Raw genomic sequence first — 23,740 nt, 5'->3', positions numbered from 1 at the left:
CAATACTGGATCGTTTGTTTTGACCCGGTTCCCACACTTTAGAGCTGAAACAATGTACATTTTTTTCCCCAAAAACCAACAAAGGCAGATCTCATGCTTTCGTCCTCAATTTTGAAGCGTGGCCTCTAGCTATAACCTGGACACAACAGTCGATAATTTTGAAAATTAAATAATTTAAAGAAAGATTAAATGGTCAGGACATTTTATTAGATAGGGATGTCCTTTCACAAAAATACTATTACAACTGATATAATAGGTAGACCTTCACTATATACGTAATGTATTACATCTAATGTAATACTTTTTCTTTTTACCTTCCCACAAACGCAATAACTTCCTGTAAATTCTTACGTATGTGGGAAATGAGTTATTCCATTTGTGTTCTTGTGCATATTATTTTCTCAAACTCAGAGGAAACCATGGAGTCTTCACAATGAGTCCAAAATGGCTGCCAATTACTACTCAACCGTCTCCTGTATTGTGTTGGGCCTGTTTATTGGAGGGTAGCATCAAGCAAAGGAACAACTGGAATAGTGAACACCACTTACACAACCGTTGGTTGGAAAATCAATATAAATTATAGTCAAGGTAAAGAAATAATCATTTCAACGTGATAACAAATTGTGCTTGACAACCGCTTTCATTGTGGAATTCAAATAGATTTTTTTGCAATTTACAATAACATTTTTGGCTTTTTAGTTGTCAATTAATCAATCTTGAGGTAATCTGCAGAAATCTCACCACATTCTTCCTGAAACACCTCCCACAAGTTGGATATCATTGATGGCACTTTATTAATAGCATATGGTCAAGCTTCTCCCACAACAAAATTACCCCCATCATATTTCCAGACTGCTTCTTAACAGGTAATACTGGAATTTTTGAGCAGAAAATAATACCTCAAACGATAAAAATAAATCTCAGAATTTTTTTTTTCCTTCAAATATTATCTTTATTGATTATGAAAATGACATAACAATCCTTGAAAGGGACCATTTTGTAAATAAGGATAAACATATGTTTGCATCACTGCTGATTTGACACTGGATAACTCTCATAGGCATGGGGGAATGGAACGGTGAAGCACTTTACAGGTGAATCAGCATTTTGGCAGTGGGGAGAGGAGGGGAGGGGGGCGTTCAGCCTTTGGGAGCTGTGTACTGACGCAGAAGTGACGATATGGTGCTAGATTCTGTAACTTCTTCAGGCAGAGAACCTTCCAGATCTTTGATTAACGGGTCAGCGCCAGCCTTGAGGAGCAGCTCCACAATGTCAGCAAACTCACATGCAGAAGCTTCCGGAAGCACCGTGGAGCAGGAAGGAGAGAAAAAAAAACACCATTAGTATGTTTACCACCATACGGAATGAGATGAAGGGGGTTTGGGAAGAAACACCATTAGTATATTTGCCACCATACGGAATGAGATGGAGGTGTTTGGGAAGAAACACCATTAGTATATTTGCCACCATACGGAATGAGATGGAGGTGTTTGGGAAGAAACACCATTAGTATGTTTGCCTCCATACGGAATGAGATGAAGGTGTTTGGCAGGACTAATAGAGTGGCATTACTTGATTGGGTCTCATTTGTGTGTCCATGATGTTAACTCAACATATGCTCCCTTTTTCTACTAGCTAGTGCAGTGAGGTTTACTTGATAGATTATAGTGTTGACAGATTATGTCCGTAGACCACTTATTTGAAAAGAAAATCCAGAGAAGCTGGTTGACTTGCTTGGTGTTTCTGTTTGATTAGTGGTTGAAGGATCATCTGATGTGGAACTGTAAGCGCACACTGAATGAAAAGCACATATTGTAGCCCATTGACATTGCCATGAACCTGCGGTTGGCTGCTGATCCTCAATTTATGCCCCACTGACAATCTATGTGGTGCTAAAAGGGCTCGGTGGCCCCCTTAGAGAAATGGAAGGGGAGGAGGGTTGCATTTTCTTAACCCAGTTAACCAGTCACAGCGCTGATGCGAGGAGATTCAGCTCGGCTCTGAGTGCTTTTTAACGCTAGTGTCAATCGCATTCTCCTCTTTCAGAAAGAAAGACAGAAAAGCCCACCTCCCTCATCTCCACTGAAATGGGCTGATGTCAGCAGAAAATGCAGATTGACAATGTGCCTTTTAACCTCAAGCAACCGGGGAGGCGGGGGGAGGAGCACGAGTAGAAGGGAAGGGGGTGTGGGAGGGGAGGGGAGGGGGGGGGGGAGCAGCATATGTTGGGCAGGACAAGGCTTCAGATGGAGGGGGGAAAACACTTAGTACAGGTTCCTGTTTTTTTTCTCTTCAAATTGAATTTTATTTTCCTGTGTGTGTTGGGCCTCTGGCTGTAAAACTCACTGGCCCCAGGAGAGCCATTGAGGAGAAGAACAATTTATGGTGTGCAGTAAACCCTCAATTAATCATTTGCCAACTACTGTGGCCCTAGTGCAAAGAGAGGGGAGAAATGAATTTTCATTCTCTCTTATTTGTCTCAGAGTTAATTGCTTTTTTTTATTATTCATGTATGTCTGTGCCCAACCTAAAAACCCTATAGGCTCGCTCTCCCAGGTGGCATTCTCTGAAACCACCATTGTGCCCAGGCCAGCGGCAGCAGACAGCAGCAGACAGCAGTCGTGCTCTCCCCTGCCCCAGGGACAGATGGGATAGCTTCACACCAAGGTCTCAGAGGCCAGGAGGGCCGCCCATAGCGGGCGGCGGGGAGTGGGAGAGAGAGGTGACTGTGAGACTTGGATGCACTGTTGATTTCCTCTGGGAGCCATGGTGATTATCACACACTCACTCACACACACACACACACACACACACACACACACACACACACACACGCACGCACGCGTACAGGCAGGCACACACACACTCACACACACACACACACACACACACACACACACACACACACACACACACACACACACGCACACGCGTACAGGCACACACACACTCACTCACACACACACACACACACACACACACACACAGGCAATCTTTGGCATAAAACTGAGAGCTAGAGATGGAGAAGGGGAGGGATGGAAGCGACACTGATGGATGAAAAGCACCGAAGAGAGAAAACAGCGACTCCGATGGGTCTCTCATGCACACACACACACACACACACACACACACACACACACACACACACACACACACAGGATGAAAAGCACCGAAGAGAGAAAACAGCGACTCCGACGGGTCTCTCCTGCACACACACACACACACACACACACACACACACACACACACACAGGATGAAAAGCAGCAAAGAGAGAAAACAGCGACTCCGACGGGTCTCTCCTGCATTGTGCGTAGTGTGTTCCATTGAAGTCACTTGATCTATCTCACACACAGTTGAGTCTCCAATCATTGGGAGACTCACAAGAAATGGCATGAGACAATTATGATAACAATATCATTTGTGTGCGTCATCACTGAAGACATTCCTGGAGAGAGAAAACGTTACAATGCAATGCACACTTATATTCATGAAACTGAATGTTTAACGATGATCTTACCATAGTGTAGTGCTGTCTGTCCTTCATTGTCCTAGAAGAAAACAAAAAGGACACAGTTCATTTGCTGAATAACATGCGTACACCTGCAACAGCACAGTGGTTCCAGAATCAATACATAATCAAACTCGTCCAATCTTATGTGCAAAGACCTTGTTATGGCTGGTCAATAACATAAGAAATGTAACCAACCATTACCGGCTCTTGATGTTCTCTAAATCGCTCTTGTGATCAAACGTGTAAAGTCTCCCCAAACAGCCACCCGTGCCCTCCATACCTCCGCTACTCTCTAATCCCGTTCTTATGGATATCTATCTCTATTTGATATGGCATAAATTACTCTATCTGGGGGGGAACTATGGAAAATTCTAGGTTTAAGGGATTATGTGTATGATTAAATATTGATTTTTTTTTACAAGGGGTGAAAAAATGATTAAACCAGTCCCATTCAGAGGACACATAGAAGTAGCAGTAGCATATGAAACACAGGGATTTGCTGCCAGGAGGAACTAAAGCTCAAGTACGTCAGCTCCTAAGACACGGGGTCCAGTGTGAGAATGAGATTTCCATGCTCAACATGTGCTGATTAGAATGCAGCCTTGAAGTAGACTGACGGGAACATTCTAGACATGGTCTTTGGTGAACATTTACAAAGTATGTAGCAACAAGAAACCACACCAGCTCTATCCCAAAGGGAGGGAGCTACTTCAAAAAAAGACCTGAGGATTTCAACAAATTCGGTGTGTGTGTGTGTGTGTAAGAGGAAGAATCCCTAATCGTTCAATGGTCTTTTCTGAAATGCTGTATCTTAGTGTACCTGGTCTTTGGTGAAAGAGGAAGTGGTGGTATGTTTCAGTCCACCTGCTCTAAGGCTGGACAAGGTGTTTATTCAGAGATGTCCTGCATACCATTCGTGTCAAATTCAGTCTTTTTCATTTGAGTCTTTCTGTTAGCCTGAACAGTTAGAGTTGCTGCTTCCATAGAGTAAACTCTCTATGTGGTTACAAGCATGCCTTGCTCAGACACATTTGGTCAAACTAAATCTTGAGTATCTCTCTCTGAGGTAAAAAGGCCCAACTGAGTGCACTGTAGACTTTTTGACTAAAACTAGTGAGCTAACAAAAACAGCTTTAACAGTCGACTAGCTTGCTAACTTTCAGTCTACTCATCGACCCTTAACTTAAGTCTAGATTTCGCACGCTATGAAGGCACACACTTCACGAGGAGCAATACCAACATCTGGTCATTTTATATGTAAACACCATGTATTCTGCCCTTGATTGACGGGCATTTCAGCGTTGCGCATTTGAGGGTGAGCATAAAAGGCAATATGGTATTTCAACTTGTAGTGGTACAAGCAAATAGTGTAAGAAGTGATGAGATTTTGGGTTTGCAGCACCTGAAGGGTGAAACTACCATCATAGTGCCCAAATCCTAGCCTTAAGTCAAGCACAGAATACGAGCAGGCTGAAAAGCCACGTAGCCTAGATTGACTATGATCAATGCTAATAAACAGTAAATATGTATGAACCAAATGACTCACTCATTATCTGATTACAACTAAAAATACCAAATGTGCTCCTTCCTCTGTTTTCACACAAAGAAGGCTTTCTAGAATCTGGCCCAGAACTTTATCAGCAGAAAAGCAGTAGCATGCTGTCTCCTTCCTGGTATCGTCCGTGTTCATTGTAGAACTACCTAAATGTATTTGTGTTAAAAGGAGCCAGAGGGAGCATGTTTCATGTGTTTGTCGTCCATAACGAACCAACACCGACCACCCATTTATTAGAGAGTTATCATATGAATGGGTCTTCTTGCTACCGGATGTTTTTATCAAGAGCTGCTTTGTGACTCAGAGACTGAAATTGTCCATAGTGTGAGTTTTACATTCGTCATGTAGCTCTACAAAAACGAGTGAATTTAGCACTGTATACATTTGATGAGTGAATTTAGCACTGTATACATCTGATGAGTGAATTTAGCACTGTATACATCTGATGAGTGAATTTAGCACCGTATACATCTGATGAGTGAATTTAGCACCGTATACATCTGATGAGTGAATTTAGCACCGTATACATTTGATGAGTGAATTTAGCACCGTATACATCTGATGAGTGAATTTAGCACTGTATACATTTGATGAGTGAATTTAGCACTGTATACATCTGATGAGTGAATTTAGCACTGTATACATCTGATGAGTGAATTTAGCACCGTATACATCTGATGAGTGAATTTAGCACTGTATACATCTGATGAGTGAATTTAGCACTGTATACATTTGATGAGTGAATTTAGCACTGTATACATTTGATGAGTGAATTTAGCACCGTATACATCTGATGAGTGAATTTAGCACTGTATACATTTGATGAGTGAATTTAGCACTGTATACATCTGATGAGTGAATTTAGCACTGTATACATCTGATGAGTGAATTTAGCACCGTATACATCTGATGAGTGAATTTAGCACTGTATACATCTGATGAGTGAATTTAGCACTGTATACATCTGATGAGTGAATTTAGCACTGTATACATCTGATGAGTGAATTTAGCACTGTATACATCTGATGAGTGAATTTAGCACTGTATACATCTGATGAGTGAATTTAGCACTGTATACATTTGATGATTGGGGTTTCTAGTATCATGGATGGATGACGAAAAAGCTTGCAGGGTTCTCTGGGTGGTTTCAAGCAGTTTAGAAAAATAATTTCAGAAAAATATCCATCCACCGGTGGCATAGCCAACTCCAGATGATTAAGACTTGTGGTCTATAAAACACTTGGAGATCACTTTCATTATTTGTGGTGCTATGTAAAATGGAATTGAATTGAAATAGTTTCTTCAATGTATCAGCTGTTAAGATACACATTTGCAGTAGGTAGGTAAACACTAAGTAAAACATAGCATACATAGACAAGGGGAATATAGATGTAGTGTTCTCTCTCTCATATAATATATATAAAAATGCAAATAAAGTCTGACAATTATTATACAATTATTAATATTATATTATACTCATTCACTGATAGAATAGAGAAGGTGAATATAGATGTAGTGTTCTCTCGCTCTCAGTGATAGAATAAAGAAGGTGAATATAGATGTAGTGTTCTCTCTCTCTCTCTCTCTCTCTCTCTCTCTCTCTCTCTCTCTCTCTCTCTCTCTCTCTCTCTCTCTCTCTCTCAATAGAGAAGGTGAATATAGATGTAGTGTTCTCTCTCTCTCTCTCTCTCTCTCTCTCTCTCTCTCTGTGATAGAATAGAGAAGGTGAATATAGATCTAGTGTTCTCTCTCTCTCTCTGTGATAGAATAGAGTGGCAGGTGTTTAGTGAAATGCCCATGAGGGGGATGTTGATGTGCACAAATACATACAGAAATAATTAAACTGTAAGGGGTTTAGTAGCTCTAATCTCCTTTCACTAATCTGGTGCACCAGTCTCCACCAACTGAGGCTAATGCAGTGTGTGTGTGTGAGCACATATGTGTGTGTGTGTGTGGGGCTCACCAACAGAGCAGTGCAGTGTGCAGATGGAGCACATTGAAAGCTTGCTCTCATTTCTACTGTGTTGCACATATGCAGACAGGATGGAACCCCCCCCCCCCCCCCCTCCCCCCCCTCCCTCCCTAAAGAGCCTACAGAGGCCACCTAAAGAAGCGTATCTGACATGGACACACAGGTAGAGATTTGTCCTTAGTCGTTAGATCCAACTAAATGTCCAATGTTACGGCGGAGAGAATCAGGGCACTCCACAGGAGCAGTCCTCTGGGTTCTGTTTCATAGGAGTGGATTCACCTCCAGACTCGTGGATCCTCTATGACTGACTGAGATGTTGGAACCACATGTCCTTTTAGGGAAGCATGGCACCAACAGTTCAAAGTACAGTTACTTACACTTGAATACGAGACATTTATATGCTTTTTTTACCAGACAACTTTCTAAAGGGACATGATGAAAATCTCCAAGTGTGATCTTGCTCTGAGTATTTGCTATTGTCACCAGGTTACCTTCAGACACAGATTCAAAGATACAGTTACACTTCCAACCGGTTTTAGTCGAAACACACACAGAAATAAACAACAACAAAAAAAAGCAAAATCGAGGTCTTCCCCTTCAATTACTCAATTCAACACCATTTGCAAAAATGTATTCTACTGTCCAAGGGAGACCACTGATGTGACCATTCTGCCCAGCCACTAAAAGCTTTTGCATTTTCATAGCAGGACAATTCGGCAGCAGTCCAGGGCATATGGTGCATGTACTCAAAGCTATTGTGTGTTTTATCCCTTAACACTATTCCAAATCAGAGCTTACATTCATACAGATGCCCATATTATCTTCTCCTGTCTCGAAACCAACGCCATCCCTCTCCCTTTCTCTCCCACTCACTCACTCACTCACTCCTCTCTCTCTCTCTCTTTCTCTGACAGTCCCATTAAACAAGTGGGAAAACACAACTAATTCTGATTTCTGATCAATGCAGCCTGCAGCTGGAGCGGACTTCTAATAGCAATCCTCCCAGTCAGAAGGAGAACTCAGCCGAGGGCCACGAGGAGGAGCAGGATCAATAGAGACCACCTGCATTCATATGCAGATAACATTAAGATGAGCAGGTGCCATTAATCAGAGGGAGGAACACATCTCCATACTGCATAGCAGCAAGGACCAGGGACATCCATATCTCAGGAGACCCATGCCACATCCTTGTCAACACATGCTGTTCAAATACACGCTGTTCAAATATACCAACATTTGCATTCAACTTCGTAACCTGTGCTGTTTTTGGGATTTAGTGTGTATGCTGTTTTGTATACTTTATGAGCACGGTAACTGGCTATCACATGATGGGAATGGATTTTGATATCTACTCTGCTTTGTATTCGTGTCTATAGGTGCTCATTTTTTGGTAACAACGTTTTTGGCAGCAAGCGTAATGGCGTCTCTCACAAAGCCTTACTTTCCACCACATTACTGCAGTCTGTCCACACTGCTAAACAACTGTGTAGCTGATCTTAAACACCGTTTGAAACACTCGCCCTGAATTATGTCGGTGCAACAGAAGGGGGTGCATTAAAAGGATCAAGAGACCAGGGTTGTCTAATTCAATCTAAGCTACTTTCTAGTGCATACAGTGTTAAACCCTGCCCATGTAACTGTGAGAGGTGACCTGGCGGTGGAATTAGCGACCCTCAAAGTGTCCTTGATGTGTCAGAGTTGCCACCTTGGCTCCCATCGTCACTATAGGTGAACATGCACCCACATTTAGTAAACTAAATATATCCTGATGGAGAAAATGTGTCTAAGAAACGTAAGCAAAATAGCAGATAAAACACGTGCTTTAGTTTGTACCCCTTGGTGGAACCAGGAGTTGACTCCGTTTTAAAAGGCAGCAGTCTAACATACATAAAACACACTCAATGAAAATCATGTTCACAGTTTGTATTTTATCATTTATAAACAAAACGTTTATTTCCAGAATAAGATTTATAAGGAGCACAGGACAGATTTTCTGACCAATTTATTTTGAATCATACACTGAAAAATGCATGATTTTTAGTCAGACCTCTTAACAGCCCCTCAATACCACCAAGCGATACAGGGGCAAGTCAGGCCATCATCCGCCCCTACAGACTGGCCCTGTGGTCACCAGAGCAATGTCCACTGCATCATCCGCCCCTACAGACTGGCCCTGTGGTCACCAGAGCAATGTCCACTGCATCATCGGCCCCTACAGACTGGCCCTGTGGTCACCAGAGCAATGTCCACTGCATCATCCGCCCCTACAGACTGGCCCTGTGGTCACCAGAGCAATGTCCACTGCATCATCGGCCCCTACAGACTGGCCCTGTGGTCACCAGAGCAATGTCCACTGCATCATCCGCCCCTACAGACTGGCCCTGTGGTCACCAGATCAGTGTCCACTGCATCATCGGCCCCTGTGGGCACCAGAGCAATGTCTACTGTGTAACAATTACGACGATACCTTTGCTCTGTTTAATGTTTCACTTACAGGTATTTTATTTGGATTTATTTTATTTCTGTTTAATATATTTTTTTTTTAATATTTATTTTGAACTGACACATGGGTAAGGCCTGGTGAGTACACTCAGATCATGAGTTTGTAATACTTTTATTAATATAATCATTATAATGAGTTTGAAGTGTTTGGTAGTGCTGACTTTTAAAATCATCTCCCCAAACCCTATTCTCAGTGTTCATCCAAACCTCCTCTGTTTCATTAGATTGCTGAACTCCCTAATAGACTAATAGTCATTATGTGCATGCATATTCATTATGACCTAATATCTTTTAATCATATTCTATAACGTGTGGGAATGTTATGTTTTTTTATTGTTACGCTTAATCCTATTTGCTGTATACATTATGGAAAGCATTCTGGGCTCTTGCTAGAAAGGTACTAAATAAATGATTACGATTATTATGATTATTATTATTATTATTATTATTGTTGATATTAATCAGCTAATGTCAGTAGTGGTTCTTACAATTACAATCTTATTCTATTAAATAAACAAAACATTCAGATTGATCCCTTTTAAAATAGGGACATTGAAATAGCAATCGTAATTGACTTCTGCAGTCTCATGCTGGCATAATTACAGACGGAGCATAAGAACAAAGAATAGACACACTCATTTATTCCCAGTGTACAAGGCTTCCACACACACACACAAGGCTTCCACACAGACACACAAGGCTTGCACACACACAGACACACACACACACACACACACAGACACAGACACACACACACACACACACACACACACACACACACACACACACACACACACACAATTATGAGAAATGTAGTTAGATATTTGTTGTGACAGACCATTGTGTGGCTAGACCATCTGTTATGGGAGCTGATTCTGGGAAAGGGGGTGGGGTTGTATCAGTGATGTTCTTTTGAAGAATGTCAACCAGTGCTGTGTAGTTACAGAGCTGTCATGTGTATGCTTCAATTGGGATGCAGGGACTGGGAATTGTACCAGACCTGCCATTTCTGAACAATTCAATTCTGAACAGGTGTGTTTATCTGTCCTTCACATGACCATATTCCATCAAAATGAATTTGAAGATGATACTCAAAGGGGTTGCTCATAAAACAAACATATCTCAAACCAGTGGCACACCGTTCATCAAAGGATCCTCCATTTGCAGCATTTACAGCTTGACTGCTTTCTGCCTAAATAGATCTTAATTTGGAGCAGTGCTTTGGGGCCCTGGCTCACCAGCCACAGTGTATGGCATGGCAATGCACTTAAGCTAGAACTCCGTTTTACAATTTCTTGTTAAAGATTCGTTTTACTCTGTAAAAATGACATACTCTACCAGCACTCCTCCTCTGTGATCCAAACACCTCAACTATGATTTGTCCGTCTATTTTATAAGATTTTGACAATCATATTCCACCCAGTGTTTGTTTCCTTTGACCTTCTTTAGTCTTCCTTTCATCGGGCAGTCTCATCGGGCAGTCTCATCGGGCAGTCTCGGATATGATTTGAAACTCTGCTTAGAAGGCCAGCATTCTCGAGCCTCTTCACTGCTGCTGCTGATACAGGTGTTTTCGAGGTACGGTTTAATAAAACTGTAAGTTGTGGACCTGTAAGGTATCCGTTTCTCAAACTAGAGAAGATTCTGATGTTTTTATCCACCTGGAACCTCCCTCTTCTCTGTGTCTCTTGATTACTACTGGCGTACACTGCTCTGGGAAGAATGTGGTGCAAGTGGGAAAACACAGATAATTCTGATTTCTGATCAATGGAGCCTGCAGCTGGAGTGGACTTCTAATAACAATCCCAGTCAGAAGGAGAACTCAGCTAAAGAGATCTTCAGTTTATTGCCATTTTCTTGCATGGAATAGCCTTCATTTTTGAGAACAATAATAGTCCTGAAAAGTCCTGATGCTACAGATACTCATGTACCCCAAAAAGGGCTTCCTTAAACAACAGTTTTCAAACGCACCAACATGATTGCAAAAGGGGTTTCTAATAATGAATTAGCCTTTAAAACATAAGAATTCAGGATTCATTTACATTATGTGACATTAAAACAGTGCTGGTGGCAGAAGGCTGGAACCTCGGCTAAAACAGTATATGGATGGCATTTGTTTTATAAACTGCATAATTTTAATTAGCCCAATAATATCACTGAACTAGAACTACTATTTTTTCTTCTGGTAAAACTACCATACATACTGCAGCAAACTATCGGAGATTAGAAGGCAAGCAAATCAAAAGCTATGGGAGTGTCAAACTGAGCAGAGCTGCTGCTATAGCACTTTAGTAACCAATTTCCATGAAATGAAACGCCTTAATATGTAGCCATGTGTTACAATGTTTCAGTATTCAGTTCTCCGTTTTGGTAGCTTGCAGAATGTTGACCACGCCTGGCATAGAATCAACCAGTGTCTTAAACAGCGGTGGTGAAAGTGTCGGCCAGTAAAGCTCTCAGTTCCTCCACACTAGAGCTCTGACCAGTGGCACAGGTGCTCAATGAGATTGATGTGAGGGCCCTTGGGCCTTTTCTTCTTGGTCAAATATTCTTTTAAAATATTTGTGTTGCCATTTCCAGGGGTATGTTCATGCTTTCTCAGGTGACAACCTGCTTTATATGTTTCTGTTTCCACGTTCGCTCTACATTTCATCCCTGGACTGGCGATGGCTTCTTGACTTCTAAACCACACTGCATGTCCCTCCCCTTCTGTGTGTATCAATCGAACTCTTATGGCTTGGCTCTGAATCACTGGAACAACATCATGCACGGTGAAGCAAGTCATGGAGATGGAACATAGCTTACATTTTATCTAATGGATTTTTGCCATGCTATGAGAGGAACTGAAATCTTTCAAGGAAATAAAAAGTTAAACTATAGGCAGTTTTCCATTAACCTGCTTCATGCAGAATTTGAAACTGTTAACAAAACAAAAACGATGAATGGGAACGAGAATAAAAAAAAAAAACTGAAATATCAGTGTTTTAGAAAACATTTCGCATGTCACATGACGCTACACGTTCAAAAACATGGCGTGGTCTGATGAGGCATAATGAGTTTGGGATCCACAGGGCGGATAATGACCTCCCTCAGAAATCCCTGATACGTGGCCGTTGCCTTGGAGATCCATCACCATGTTTAATTGAAATGATGAAAGGAGAGTTTAATTGGAATCACGAGAGGAGAAAGCCAAGCTTTACTTGCGTAACATCACTCCAGGGAAAAGGCCTTTAGCAATTAGGTTTTGTATACTTACATATTTTTTCAATGTTTTAATATTTTTTTTAATTCTTGTTTTACACAAAACTGCAATGGAAACCCAGCTTAAATGTTAACAGTCTTTCCGTTTGCAGTACACTGGTATTTCATTGAACCTCACTAATAGTGAATATATAACATATAATAAATGTGTTTGTTGATATGTTGTGACAAACATTATGAACATTATGAACAACTACTTATTCTCTGTCACTTGTTAGTGCTAGCGAGAGTCAGACGGTGGTACACATATGATGTCTGATACCAGCACTGAGGCAGATGCTCATGAGACACTTTTTAAGATTTACTCAGGAAAGGAAGTTCAATTCCTGGTGCTGTTGTTTAGGAGGCCTTTAGAGGATACACACCAAGACACCATGGGCAAGATACACCACAACTACCAATACTGACAGAGTTACCCCACAGCAGACATGGAGATGGTCTAATAATAATGAACTAATTCCATGACATCACAGGCCTTAATGAAACACCCTCTTAAGGAATTCACAAGGGATGTCAAATTCATCAGTGTTTGAAACCGGCCCACTACAACAAGACCCAAAAGCCGAGCCGAGCATCCTAGACCCATATCCATCCATACCCATGATGGGTAAAGGCACAACTCCCCAAGTAGTGAGAACTTCCCAGCCTAATCAGCAGCCAAACGAATTAAATGGTGTCATTTCGCTTTACTTGAAAGTTTCAGATGGGTGTAATATTTTGAGTAATCTTATTTCAGGCACTAGATTTACGATGCTTGTAAACAACACACTCAAAACATATTCATTACATACATCCTCTTGGTGTATTCTTGCAGGGCAAACTATTCATTTTCAGAGACAGAAATAGCCCTGTAATACGATGCAGGTATGTATGTGAATCCACTCCATATGATATCTCTGTGTCCTGTACCAGTGCTGTCGACCCCCCACCCCCCACTGGAGAGCAACAATCATACAGAGGAAACATTTGAAAGGGGGGTAAAATTACAAAGGGAGACCTCATTTGTAGCAAAGGGAGAGAGCAGGCACTCCACCCGGTCTCAAAGCTGGGTCTACGGGGTACCAAACCTGCACCCTGACTGCAATGCCAAAGAGCAGGCTTGTTCGTACGGCAGTCAGAGCACATAGTCAACTGTAGTGATGGCACTTAATCACACTGTCCTCTCTTCCAGGGTGTCACACACACTAGTGCTTCACCCATTTCTGGGGTCACTCACACACACACACACACTAGTGCTTCACCCATCTCTGGGGTCCCTCACACACACTAGTGCTTCACCCATCTCTGGGGTCCCTCACACACACACACACACACACACACACACACACACACACACACACACACACACACACACACACTAGTGCTTCACCCATCTCTGGGGTCCCTCACACACACTAGTGCTTCACCCATCTCTGGGGTCCCTCACACACACTAGTGCTTCACCCATCTCTGGGGTCCCTCACACACACACTAGTGCTTCACCCATCTCTGGGGTCCCTCACACACACACTAGTGCTTGGCCAATCTCTGGGGTCCCTCACACACACACACACTAGTGCTTCACCCATCTCTGGGGTCCCTCACACACACACACTAGTGCTTCACCCATCTCTGGGGTCCCTCACACACACACACTAGTGCTTCACCCATCTCTGGGGTCCCTCACACACACACTAGTGCTTCACCCATCTCTGGGGTCCCTCACACACACACACTAGTGCTTCACCCATCTCTGGGGTCCCTCACACACACACTAGTGCTTCACCCATCTCTGGGGTCCCTCACACACACACTAGTGCTTCACCCATTTCTGGGGTCCCTCACACACACACTAGTGCTTGGCCCATCTCTGGGGTCCCTCACACACACTAGTGCTTGGCCCATCTCTGGGGTCCCTCACACAGTGGTCAACCTAACCTGGGGGTCCCTCATCCAGCTCACACACTGGTCACGCCTCAGATGGCCAGGCAATATTCGTTGTTTGCTTTTGTTTTGGTGTAATGAATAGCAGTCTCAGGTGCACATGGGCTGTGTCACGTTATCTTCCTTCTGTCTTTCCTTCTATTTCTTCTCCGTCACATTTTCATGTATTTGTGTTTAGTACATTTCCAGTTGGCGTGGTTAGGTGCACAGTTCCATTGGTGTCCCGGCTGTAAGCAGAGGTCACCTGGTCTATTTAAATCCCTGTGGAAGGATCCAAAAAAGGATCAGTTTGTGCATGTTATGTGCGTCATTTATACCAATGGTACTGTGAGTTGTACGTTCTCTAGTTTAAATCTGTTGCGTGATTATTTAGTTTTTCAGTTTTGTACCTGTTTTTTGGTCTTCTCTTGGTTAATATAAATGTAGATTTTGTCACACGTAGGCTTGCTTGTTACTGTTGTGTTTAACTACTACATAATGACATACATATTCTCAAACGAAATGAGAGGAAGCAGCCATTCCTGCAATCAATGCTGCTGAGGTACAAAAGAAGATTAGGATCATTTGAATGTAGAAAAAAATAAAAATCCATGACCAGGTGCCATCATTGTATATCTACTGCATATATACCAAAAGATTAGAATGCTGTAAAGTAAAAGAATAGTTTTCTAAGGTTTCACACATCACCTAGCTATTCGAACACTGTCATGTCTTCATCAATGAGTTAGCTCTTCATGTAAATAAAGTCAGCAGTTGACCTTGGCTTAAGGAACCTAATTGTATTATTTCATTGAAATAAGCACAGTTCAATGTATGAGAGAGCATAAGCAACAGATGCTCAATCCCATGAACATGTGTTGTAATTCCTCTGTAATGGCCTAAATATTTAGCAGGGAATCTGTGTGGGGGAGATGGGGGACATTTGAATAGTGCAGCTGCTACTCACTGGGATTAGTTGGAGCAAAGTGCATTGGAATCTGCAACTCCAAAAACAGTGCACTCTGTACAGGTGAGAAGAGCTAGGCATGCTGTTACTATGACCCACTCTTCCCACCGACACGCACAAGGAGCGCTCGTTTATCCATCCACTCGGACAGTTTGGTCATCCCATCTCTCAAAGCTTTCTCCGGGGCCTGCTTGGTGTCGAGTGGACAATCACAAGGATGACACTCTCTCTACTTTCTTTTCCTATTTTATATTCCTAAAAAACTTGGGACACCTGGTAGAATGCACAAAACATGGGCCTTTTCCTCTACAAGTATGATGCTTTAGCCGCCTTAAGATCACAAGACCATCAGCTTCTTTCTTCCTGGATTACTTCAAATTAGTATAAAACTGTATATTTGCCTGTATAAAACTACAGGCAAATCAAACCACAAGAGGTTCACACAGTTGGACAAACAAATGCCACCTCTTGTCTTCCTAACATTTCAAATTCACAACTGTTAAAACACTGCTGTTTGCATTTTGTATTGATGTTTAAGGGGAAAGAGAAGTCATTATGCACTCAAAGAAGGGAAATACACTTTCACATTACTGTGTTTGCACAGAAACACGTGTGCCATCACAGCAGACAAGCAACTGGGTGCTACAGAGCCGTGTGTTTTAACTGAGGATGACTAGTTTCACTTCAAGGAATCTTTCACTTTAACACCTGAATGACATTCATCTGACACATCCTGGTTTTCATGCGTACTGAATTGAATTGATTCCTTTACCCATCACTGTGGACAGCGGATGGATGGATGGATGGATGAAGAATAATAAAAACAATGTGAAAGACTGGTTGAACTAATTATGAAAGCTTGCATTCACAGACAAGCTAAATAAAAATGTTATGAACTGGCTGGAGTTAAGTTACTCAGGGGATAGGATATATACAGTATAAAGTGTATTTCTGCAGTAATGCAGTATATACATGATGTGTAAGAGCTTGGAGATAGTGTGTCTCTGTACACAGGATGGTCCTGTATGGGGTTGACAGGTGGTCTCCCAGCTGATCTGTGTACTCATGCAGACCAATACCTATTGAAGCAACCCTTGATCCTGGATTAAGCCTGGAATATAGTTCAATTTGTGCGTCTGGACACTCAATGAAACAATCAGTTGATTAATTCAAAGCTTTTGCAGTGAAGGTATTATACCTCAACCCCTTCCCTTTTTTTCCTTGATCAATCAACAAATTAAAAAATAATCACCATCATTTTTATTTAACAAACATTAGGGCCAGGGTCAGGTCTCATAAAACTCAACAGGGAACACGATGAAAAGGGACCCACCCCTTGCTGGTAGCACACCAGGGCGAGAGGCCTTGTGGCTTGGATTCATATTGTAGTGCAACCTTAGTGGTCCAAATTGATCTATAGAAACTATAAGAGGAAATCTGTCATTGTGGGCACTGGTCAGGTCAAGTCTGCATGTCTGGGTTAATATGAAATAAACCAATACCTACCTTAATAACAGGATATACCTAAAAATAGTTAAAAAAAAATTCTATACCGTCTACTATATAGCTTAAATAGTACACTGTACTATAAGTTATACTGGAACATCACATCCAAAAACTTTTATCCTATTTATATGTCAATTCTTGGGTTAGCACATGAATCGTTACCAAGACCAGCAACAATCATTCTGCTACATTTCATTTAACTGCAAACATTTTGGACCTGACCACTCTATATATGTTATATATATAACATAAAACCAGCATACAGTACTGAAGCATGTATCAGTGTGACCATTCCAATTTCACTTTTCTGTTTATTTTTTATTCAAACACAGAAAAAGAAAGTTCATTAGCACATCTCCTGATTAAATGGATTGTATAATGAAAACAATTTGCTTGATTACATCCAATTGATTTTTCATCCTCTAGATCTGTAAAGCTCCAGATCAAACAGCAGCATATCACTTTTTTAATATCCCAATGGACAATTCAGACAGCTTACACACAAAGCCCAATCTGCCCTTAAACCTGGACATTGTTGTATTCACTCCACTGCAGATACACTGGCATTACTTGCTAACACTGTTTTCTGAAGAACAAAGCACTTGATCAACATTACAGAATTCACATAAAGTATATTTAAAAACTGATTAGGCAAGAAACATGGTGGCCTTTTGTAATTATGATCGATTGTTGCTTATCTATGAACTCTACAGCATTGTTTCAAGGTTCAAGTTTCAATGTTCTCAGTTAATCAGCCATGGTTGATCAGTAAGAGACACTTAGAATACTAAAACAATGGAGAATTGTTCTTGCATGAACAAAAAATAAAGTTAAACTTAAAACTAGAGATAGTAAAAAACGATTTTGTATTATACAGTACATACAGTACCTTGCAGATGTACTCAACCCCACTGAAGCTCATTACAAAAGATACGTACACATATTTTACCAAATCAGGATTGTTATTGTTAACATTTATGCTCTAGAATAATTTATTTTAATAATTGTATTATAGTTAATTTATTATAGGCATTGTATTTGTCTGCTAACATTAAAAATAAATAAATAAGAAACTGAAATATACCACTTGCATAAGTATTTAAACCCCTGCACTTTTATAGATGGCAGACGTGATGTGTTTGACCACTGTAGCTTCTAATGATATATTATATATAGGATCAACCACTGTAGCTTCTAATGATATATTATATATAGGATACATTAGTATTTGGGGTCCAAGCTAAATTGTGCATTAGATTCTCAACTGTTGAAATGACTCAAACCAGTAAATTGACCAATTTCTGCCACCAGTGGGCGCTATAGTCAGCACATTTGTGTCATTTCAAGACTTTCATTGATGGATCCGTTGCAGTTAGTATCTGCCAGCCAAATCTTCCCATCGTTTTCTAAATCTGCTAGGCCACTGATCCGATTCTCATGAGATATAGTGGGGCATTGACACTAGACCTTGATGAAAAAGGGTTTTTAAAAAGAATAGAGTCATTGCACACCATCTCAAAGTTACGCACCCAATTTAGGCATGGCTCATACTGGCTTTTTGGTCAAATTTGTGATCGAAATGTCCACATTTTTCGTCTATGTTGTATTTACTGATGGTCAGAGGCGGCTGATCCATTGGCAGGTGGTGCACGAGGCCTACCTACATATTCATCCACCTCAAAGCATAGTTCCTCATTACAAAACCCTATTATATTATACAATGTAAAACCCCCTATCAATTATAAAGTGTATCTAAAGGTTATAGGCTTATCATTAGAAATAGAGTAGAACCGTGGTCCCGAGTGAATTGTAAAGTCAGCGTAACATGTGGGGGCATAGCGATCTCATTGCCCACACGTGTCCACACCTTTACTATCGGCCGAATTTATGGCACAACATGAGAGTTTCAATGAGCCGATGATCGGATGGCCTTCTGGGGAATAAAGAAGTCTTCCCAATACACATCTGAACATCACTAGGTTGTCAAATATTCGATCAAAGACATATTCGAGACCGTTAGGTTAGATCACAGGCATGACAAGTAACACAGCATGAGAACCACGGTTGAGTAGAAGTATGATTCATATTTGTCCTGAAACTTCAAAATCACTTTGAATTCTCCTCACCACTACTGAACGACTGTTAAAGTCAGAACGATGTTTGTCCAATCCTTATTACAATAAAAGCCTTTTTGAGAGAAACACTACATGAAACAGACTGAACGCATCCTGCTGGTCACAACTACAGTGCCACCCTACCTTCTAATGTTTGAGTCATAGTCGATTCAATTAGGCTTTTTTGACACGCTGATTGCCAGAAGAACAATTGTTCATGTCAAAATGAAAACAAATCTCTACACAGTAATCTAAGTTAATTAAAAAAGATTGATTGCATACGTAATCACGCCCTCCTAGTCAGTATTCAGTAGATGTGCCCAGTCCAGCCTGTGTGGATGGGTCTCTCTCTATTAGCTTTGCACATCTGGACACTGCAATTTGTCCCCGTTCTTCTTAGCAAAACTGCTCAAACTCCGTCAGGTTGAATGGGGATAGTGAGTGAACAACCGTTTTCAAGTTGAGCCACAAATTCTCTCATGGATTGAGGTCTGGACTTGGCCACTACAGATAATTTTTGCCTGGCTCACACGGTTGCGTTGCTATGCGTTACTATGCGTTGCTATGCGTTGATCCGTCAACGTTAACGGATCCCCATTCACTCTGAATGGGGTGACGTCATGAACTGAATTGTGGCTCCAGTGCGTACTGCATGTTGTTGTAAAGAAGCCAAGTTTAAGGGAATCTGAATGGCCCAACAAAGAAACCCTGACAGAGCAGAGACATCTGGGTGAAACACTAATACGATATAAAAAAGGTTATTTACATTACAATCAAATGTAAAGGAAAATATAAAGACAACTCTGCTCTGCTTAAATCTCTACCACGGTGCACAATGGAATGACCACAGATACTCTCTCCTTAGTGCCACAACGGTGCAGTGAAGTCGTACTGAGTACACACATGCGCTCAACAGGCAGGAATGATGGTGCAGTGGCAATCTCTGTCCCCAAAATACCCCAAACCTCCACAGGCTTTCCAAAGAAATGCCTGTCTGGGTGAAAGTCCAGCCACACCATTTTTCACCACACTGACAATCTAAAAAGGGTGTTTCGGAAGGCATCGCAACCACTGTCTGCACTTCGGCGAGCGAAGTTCTAACCAAGTTTAAGCATGATGTGATGGGATAAGCTAGTGTGAAGTGAACAGAACCGTGAAAGTTAATGTGCTTTCAAGTTTCAATGATGATGATGTCATTTCACTTTAGCATTGTTTTCTAGTGCTTAGATAAAGTGGATTTCAGTTGTCATCTTGGCTGTTGAGAAGCATCGTGTGAACCTTGTGAACCAATGCCAGTGGTCCATATGATGAATGAAATAGTACACCTTCATGTTTAAACTGCGTTGAGATAATAATGATGTGGTGGCTTTCTTTTACAGCACATTTTGTGAGCTGGGGCATTTATGGATGGATGTGTGTATGTGTGTGTAGGCCTATTGGTATGTGTGTGTGTGTAGGCCAACTGGTATGTGTGTATAAGTGCTACCATCGAAGCCTTGATGCAGACTTCGCATGGCAACTAATTAGTGAGGCAGTCGGTGGATAGCAGTGATGAATTATTATTATTTAGCTTCATCCTACAGACCATAAAATACTTCCCACAGATATAATATGATCAGGTTTGCAGACATGCTACTACTGCTATTTGGACCACAATGTACGTCAGAGCAGGTTAGGTTTCTAGTGGCAGACAGAGGAGAGTAAGCGCTGAGTCATATCTGATGAACATCCAAGAGTTCTACCCCCGGGAGAGGCTGACTTACCTGGCTGTTTATGTCAGCTTTGTTTAACAGGAGCACAGACACCAGATCCTTGTGGCCACGATCACATGACCAGTGCAGCATCGCCCGGCCCTGAAAAAACACACACCCATTAGAAAACACACACACACACACAAAAAAAAAAAAAAAGAAAAAAAAAGAAAAGAAAACACACACCCATACCAAACACACATTAAAATCACACACCCATACCAAACACACATTATAAACTCCACCCATACCAAACACACATTAAAATCACACACCCATACCAAACACACATTATAAACTCCTCCCAGTTGCTTTGTACAGAACTATAGAAGGCCAGGTGAGAAACACGCTGCAAAGCACGTAATATACTATAAAGGTAAACGAGGCCATCCCTCAACATGAACAGAATTGCTCTTTCATATAAACCTCTCACACACTGAGGCAAAGGTTCAGCTTCCTAAGACTGTGTGTCTAAAGACTTCATTTTTCAGCTCTAATTCGCTGAAACAAATGGCCAGAGTCACGTTATATTGCTTTAATGATATTGATCACATTTGCTGCATGTTAAAATTGATATTTATGAATCAGTCCAATGACGCTGCGCATGCTCTGTTGTTCTGTTCTTCTTTGAATTAGGAGTCAAACAGTTTGTCAAGTTTTCAACAGATACATAACGGCATATTCTTCTGGCCACTTGACATGGTTCTCCAAGCCATTTCATTTTTATGGAAGTAATTGTATTTCCTGTATTTTTACCTTCCACAAATACAGTATATTACATTCACGCTCATCTGTGTAGTTGGCATCTTTTGTACGCAAATGTTTTAGCCGTTAGCTGCTTAGTAGTCATTTTGTCTGGTAGTTCCAGACATCTATGAGGCATGAATGTTTCCCTGCACTGAAGCAGCAGGCTATGCATGTTAAAGTGAACTCAATACAAAGACTACATGAACATTCTGTGTCGACACATCTTTGAAACTTGTACTTTGAAAGATTAATGGGCTTTGTGCCCATCTCACACACACACACACACACACACACACACACACACACACACACACACACACACACACACACACACACACACACACACACACACACACACACACACCAGAGGACAGCCATCATTCTCATCCAGACACATGACTCTTGATCCCCTGCTATAATCAGTCTTTGTTTTTAAAGTAAGCCAACCAAAGTCAAACTCTGCAGACAAACCCTTCCGTGTTCTTACCATGCACAGCACCTTGTAACTGATGCACCAGAGTAAAATGGCAAAAGTCAGAAAAACATTGGACTTCACTGACTCACACAGAAGACTAAATGATCAATTACATTTTCTCTTTTTTTTTTTTACTTAATCTTTGTGAGATGGGAATGATTCCTGCTCCCCAGATTGACCAGACTGAGATTGGAACTGCTTTAGGATGGGGGTATTAGGTATTAGAATGGGGTATTAGAATGGGGGTATTTGTTAAGATCCCTGCGATCTAAGAGACAATTTTCATTGTGATCGCAGCATGTGTTTTGTTTTGCCACGTATTTCCCCCCGTTTGTTTAATTCGCCATGTGGTTGTTTTGTTTCTGTGATCAGGCCATGTGCGTTCTGTTATTGTCCAGAGACTCCTCTGCTTTTTCCCGGCCTATGCACCTGTTCACCATTATCTAGCTGAGGGTTTTACCTGAATTGTTTTCATCTGTTCCCCATCTTACCTTTGATTGTTGCCTGATTTGTTTCTCCTGTTCCTTGTTAATTCCCCTTGTTGGTTTCACCTGTGTATTTTCTCTGTTCCCCCTTCTATATATTGAGCTGTGCTTCAGTAGTTCGCGGTCGGATCGTAATTCATTGTCTGTGAGAATCTATGCCCGAATCCTGCATTTTTCCGAGTAGCTTCCTGGTATCGTATAGTTTCTGATTTAATCCGAGTAGCTTCCTGGTATTGTATACGTTTTTGTGTTTTTTTCCCCTTTGGTATTCTGTTTTTGCCTTTTTGGACTTTTGCGTGTTCTGCCTTGAAGGAAATAAATCTACAACTATTTTTTGCAACCTGGTCAGCGATTGGGTCCTTACTGCGAGAAAGCCTAACAGTATTAGGGGCTGGCTCATTTCAGGTTGAAAAAAAGGAAGAGAAATGGGGGAGAGCACAGAGCACAGAGCCAGGGAACAAGGGATTCAAAGTGAGTTTACTGCCAAGAGTGAGATATCCAAGAGTGTGCGGCTATGTGTCTAAAAACATGCACGTTTGGACCTGGGAACCGAGTTGATCTTTTTGCCAAATTTGAACAGTAATTGCCTAGTTTAGAATATTGCTGATACATTATTTATCCCAGTTTTCTGGGTTCGATGCTTAGAACCATTTCTGTGCACTTCCTGGCTCAGCTGGACTGATAAATACATTCATATTTTTAATATATTAATAATATAATGAATTTAGTCAACAAAATAAAAATGCATCCAATGTTACAATGTCTTGAATTCATTCTGAAATGTACTCTAGATATGCAATGACCATATAAATGGTGCAGGCTTTATGAAGTGACTTATGTTTAGGTGTACTGTTTATTACAGAAAGGTACAATGTTGTCATCAGTATTTGTCTGACGTATTTACACATTTCTATGGTCTTCCTCTAGATGCAGTAAGAAGCACTACGTCTGCAAAGGCAACCGAGATCCCTTTCTTGGGGCCCAATAGGCA

At 41.3% G+C, this 23,740-nt stretch overlaps 1 protein-coding gene across 1 annotated transcript in view; it reads right to left on the bottom strand.

The window, feature by feature from the left end:
• Positions 1–775: 775 nt before the first annotated feature.
• LOC105908720 (acyl-CoA-binding domain-containing protein 6) overlaps positions 776–23,740 on the bottom strand; it is a 54,948-nt gene continuing 31,983 nt past the window's right edge. The window contains exons 6-8 of the mRNA XM_012837283.3: positions 21,055–21,144; positions 3,519–3,549; positions 776–1,294 (exon numbers count right to left, since the gene is read on the bottom strand). Coding sequence (XP_012692737.1) covers positions 1,140–1,294; positions 3,519–3,549; positions 21,055–21,144 — 276 coding nt within the window. The 3' untranslated portion in view covers positions 776–1,139. The remainder of the gene's footprint in view (positions 1,295–3,518; positions 3,550–21,054; positions 21,145–23,740) is intronic.

Source organism: Clupea harengus, chromosome 10, assembly GCF_900700415.2.
Source record: "Clupea harengus chromosome 10, Ch_v2.0.2, whole genome shotgun sequence".
In the NCBI taxonomy this organism is placed as follows: domain Eukaryota; kingdom Metazoa; phylum Chordata; class Actinopteri; order Clupeiformes; family Clupeidae; genus Clupea; species Clupea harengus.
Note: the sequence above shows the minus strand (reverse complement) of the source record. Positions and strands in the feature narration are given on the sequence as shown.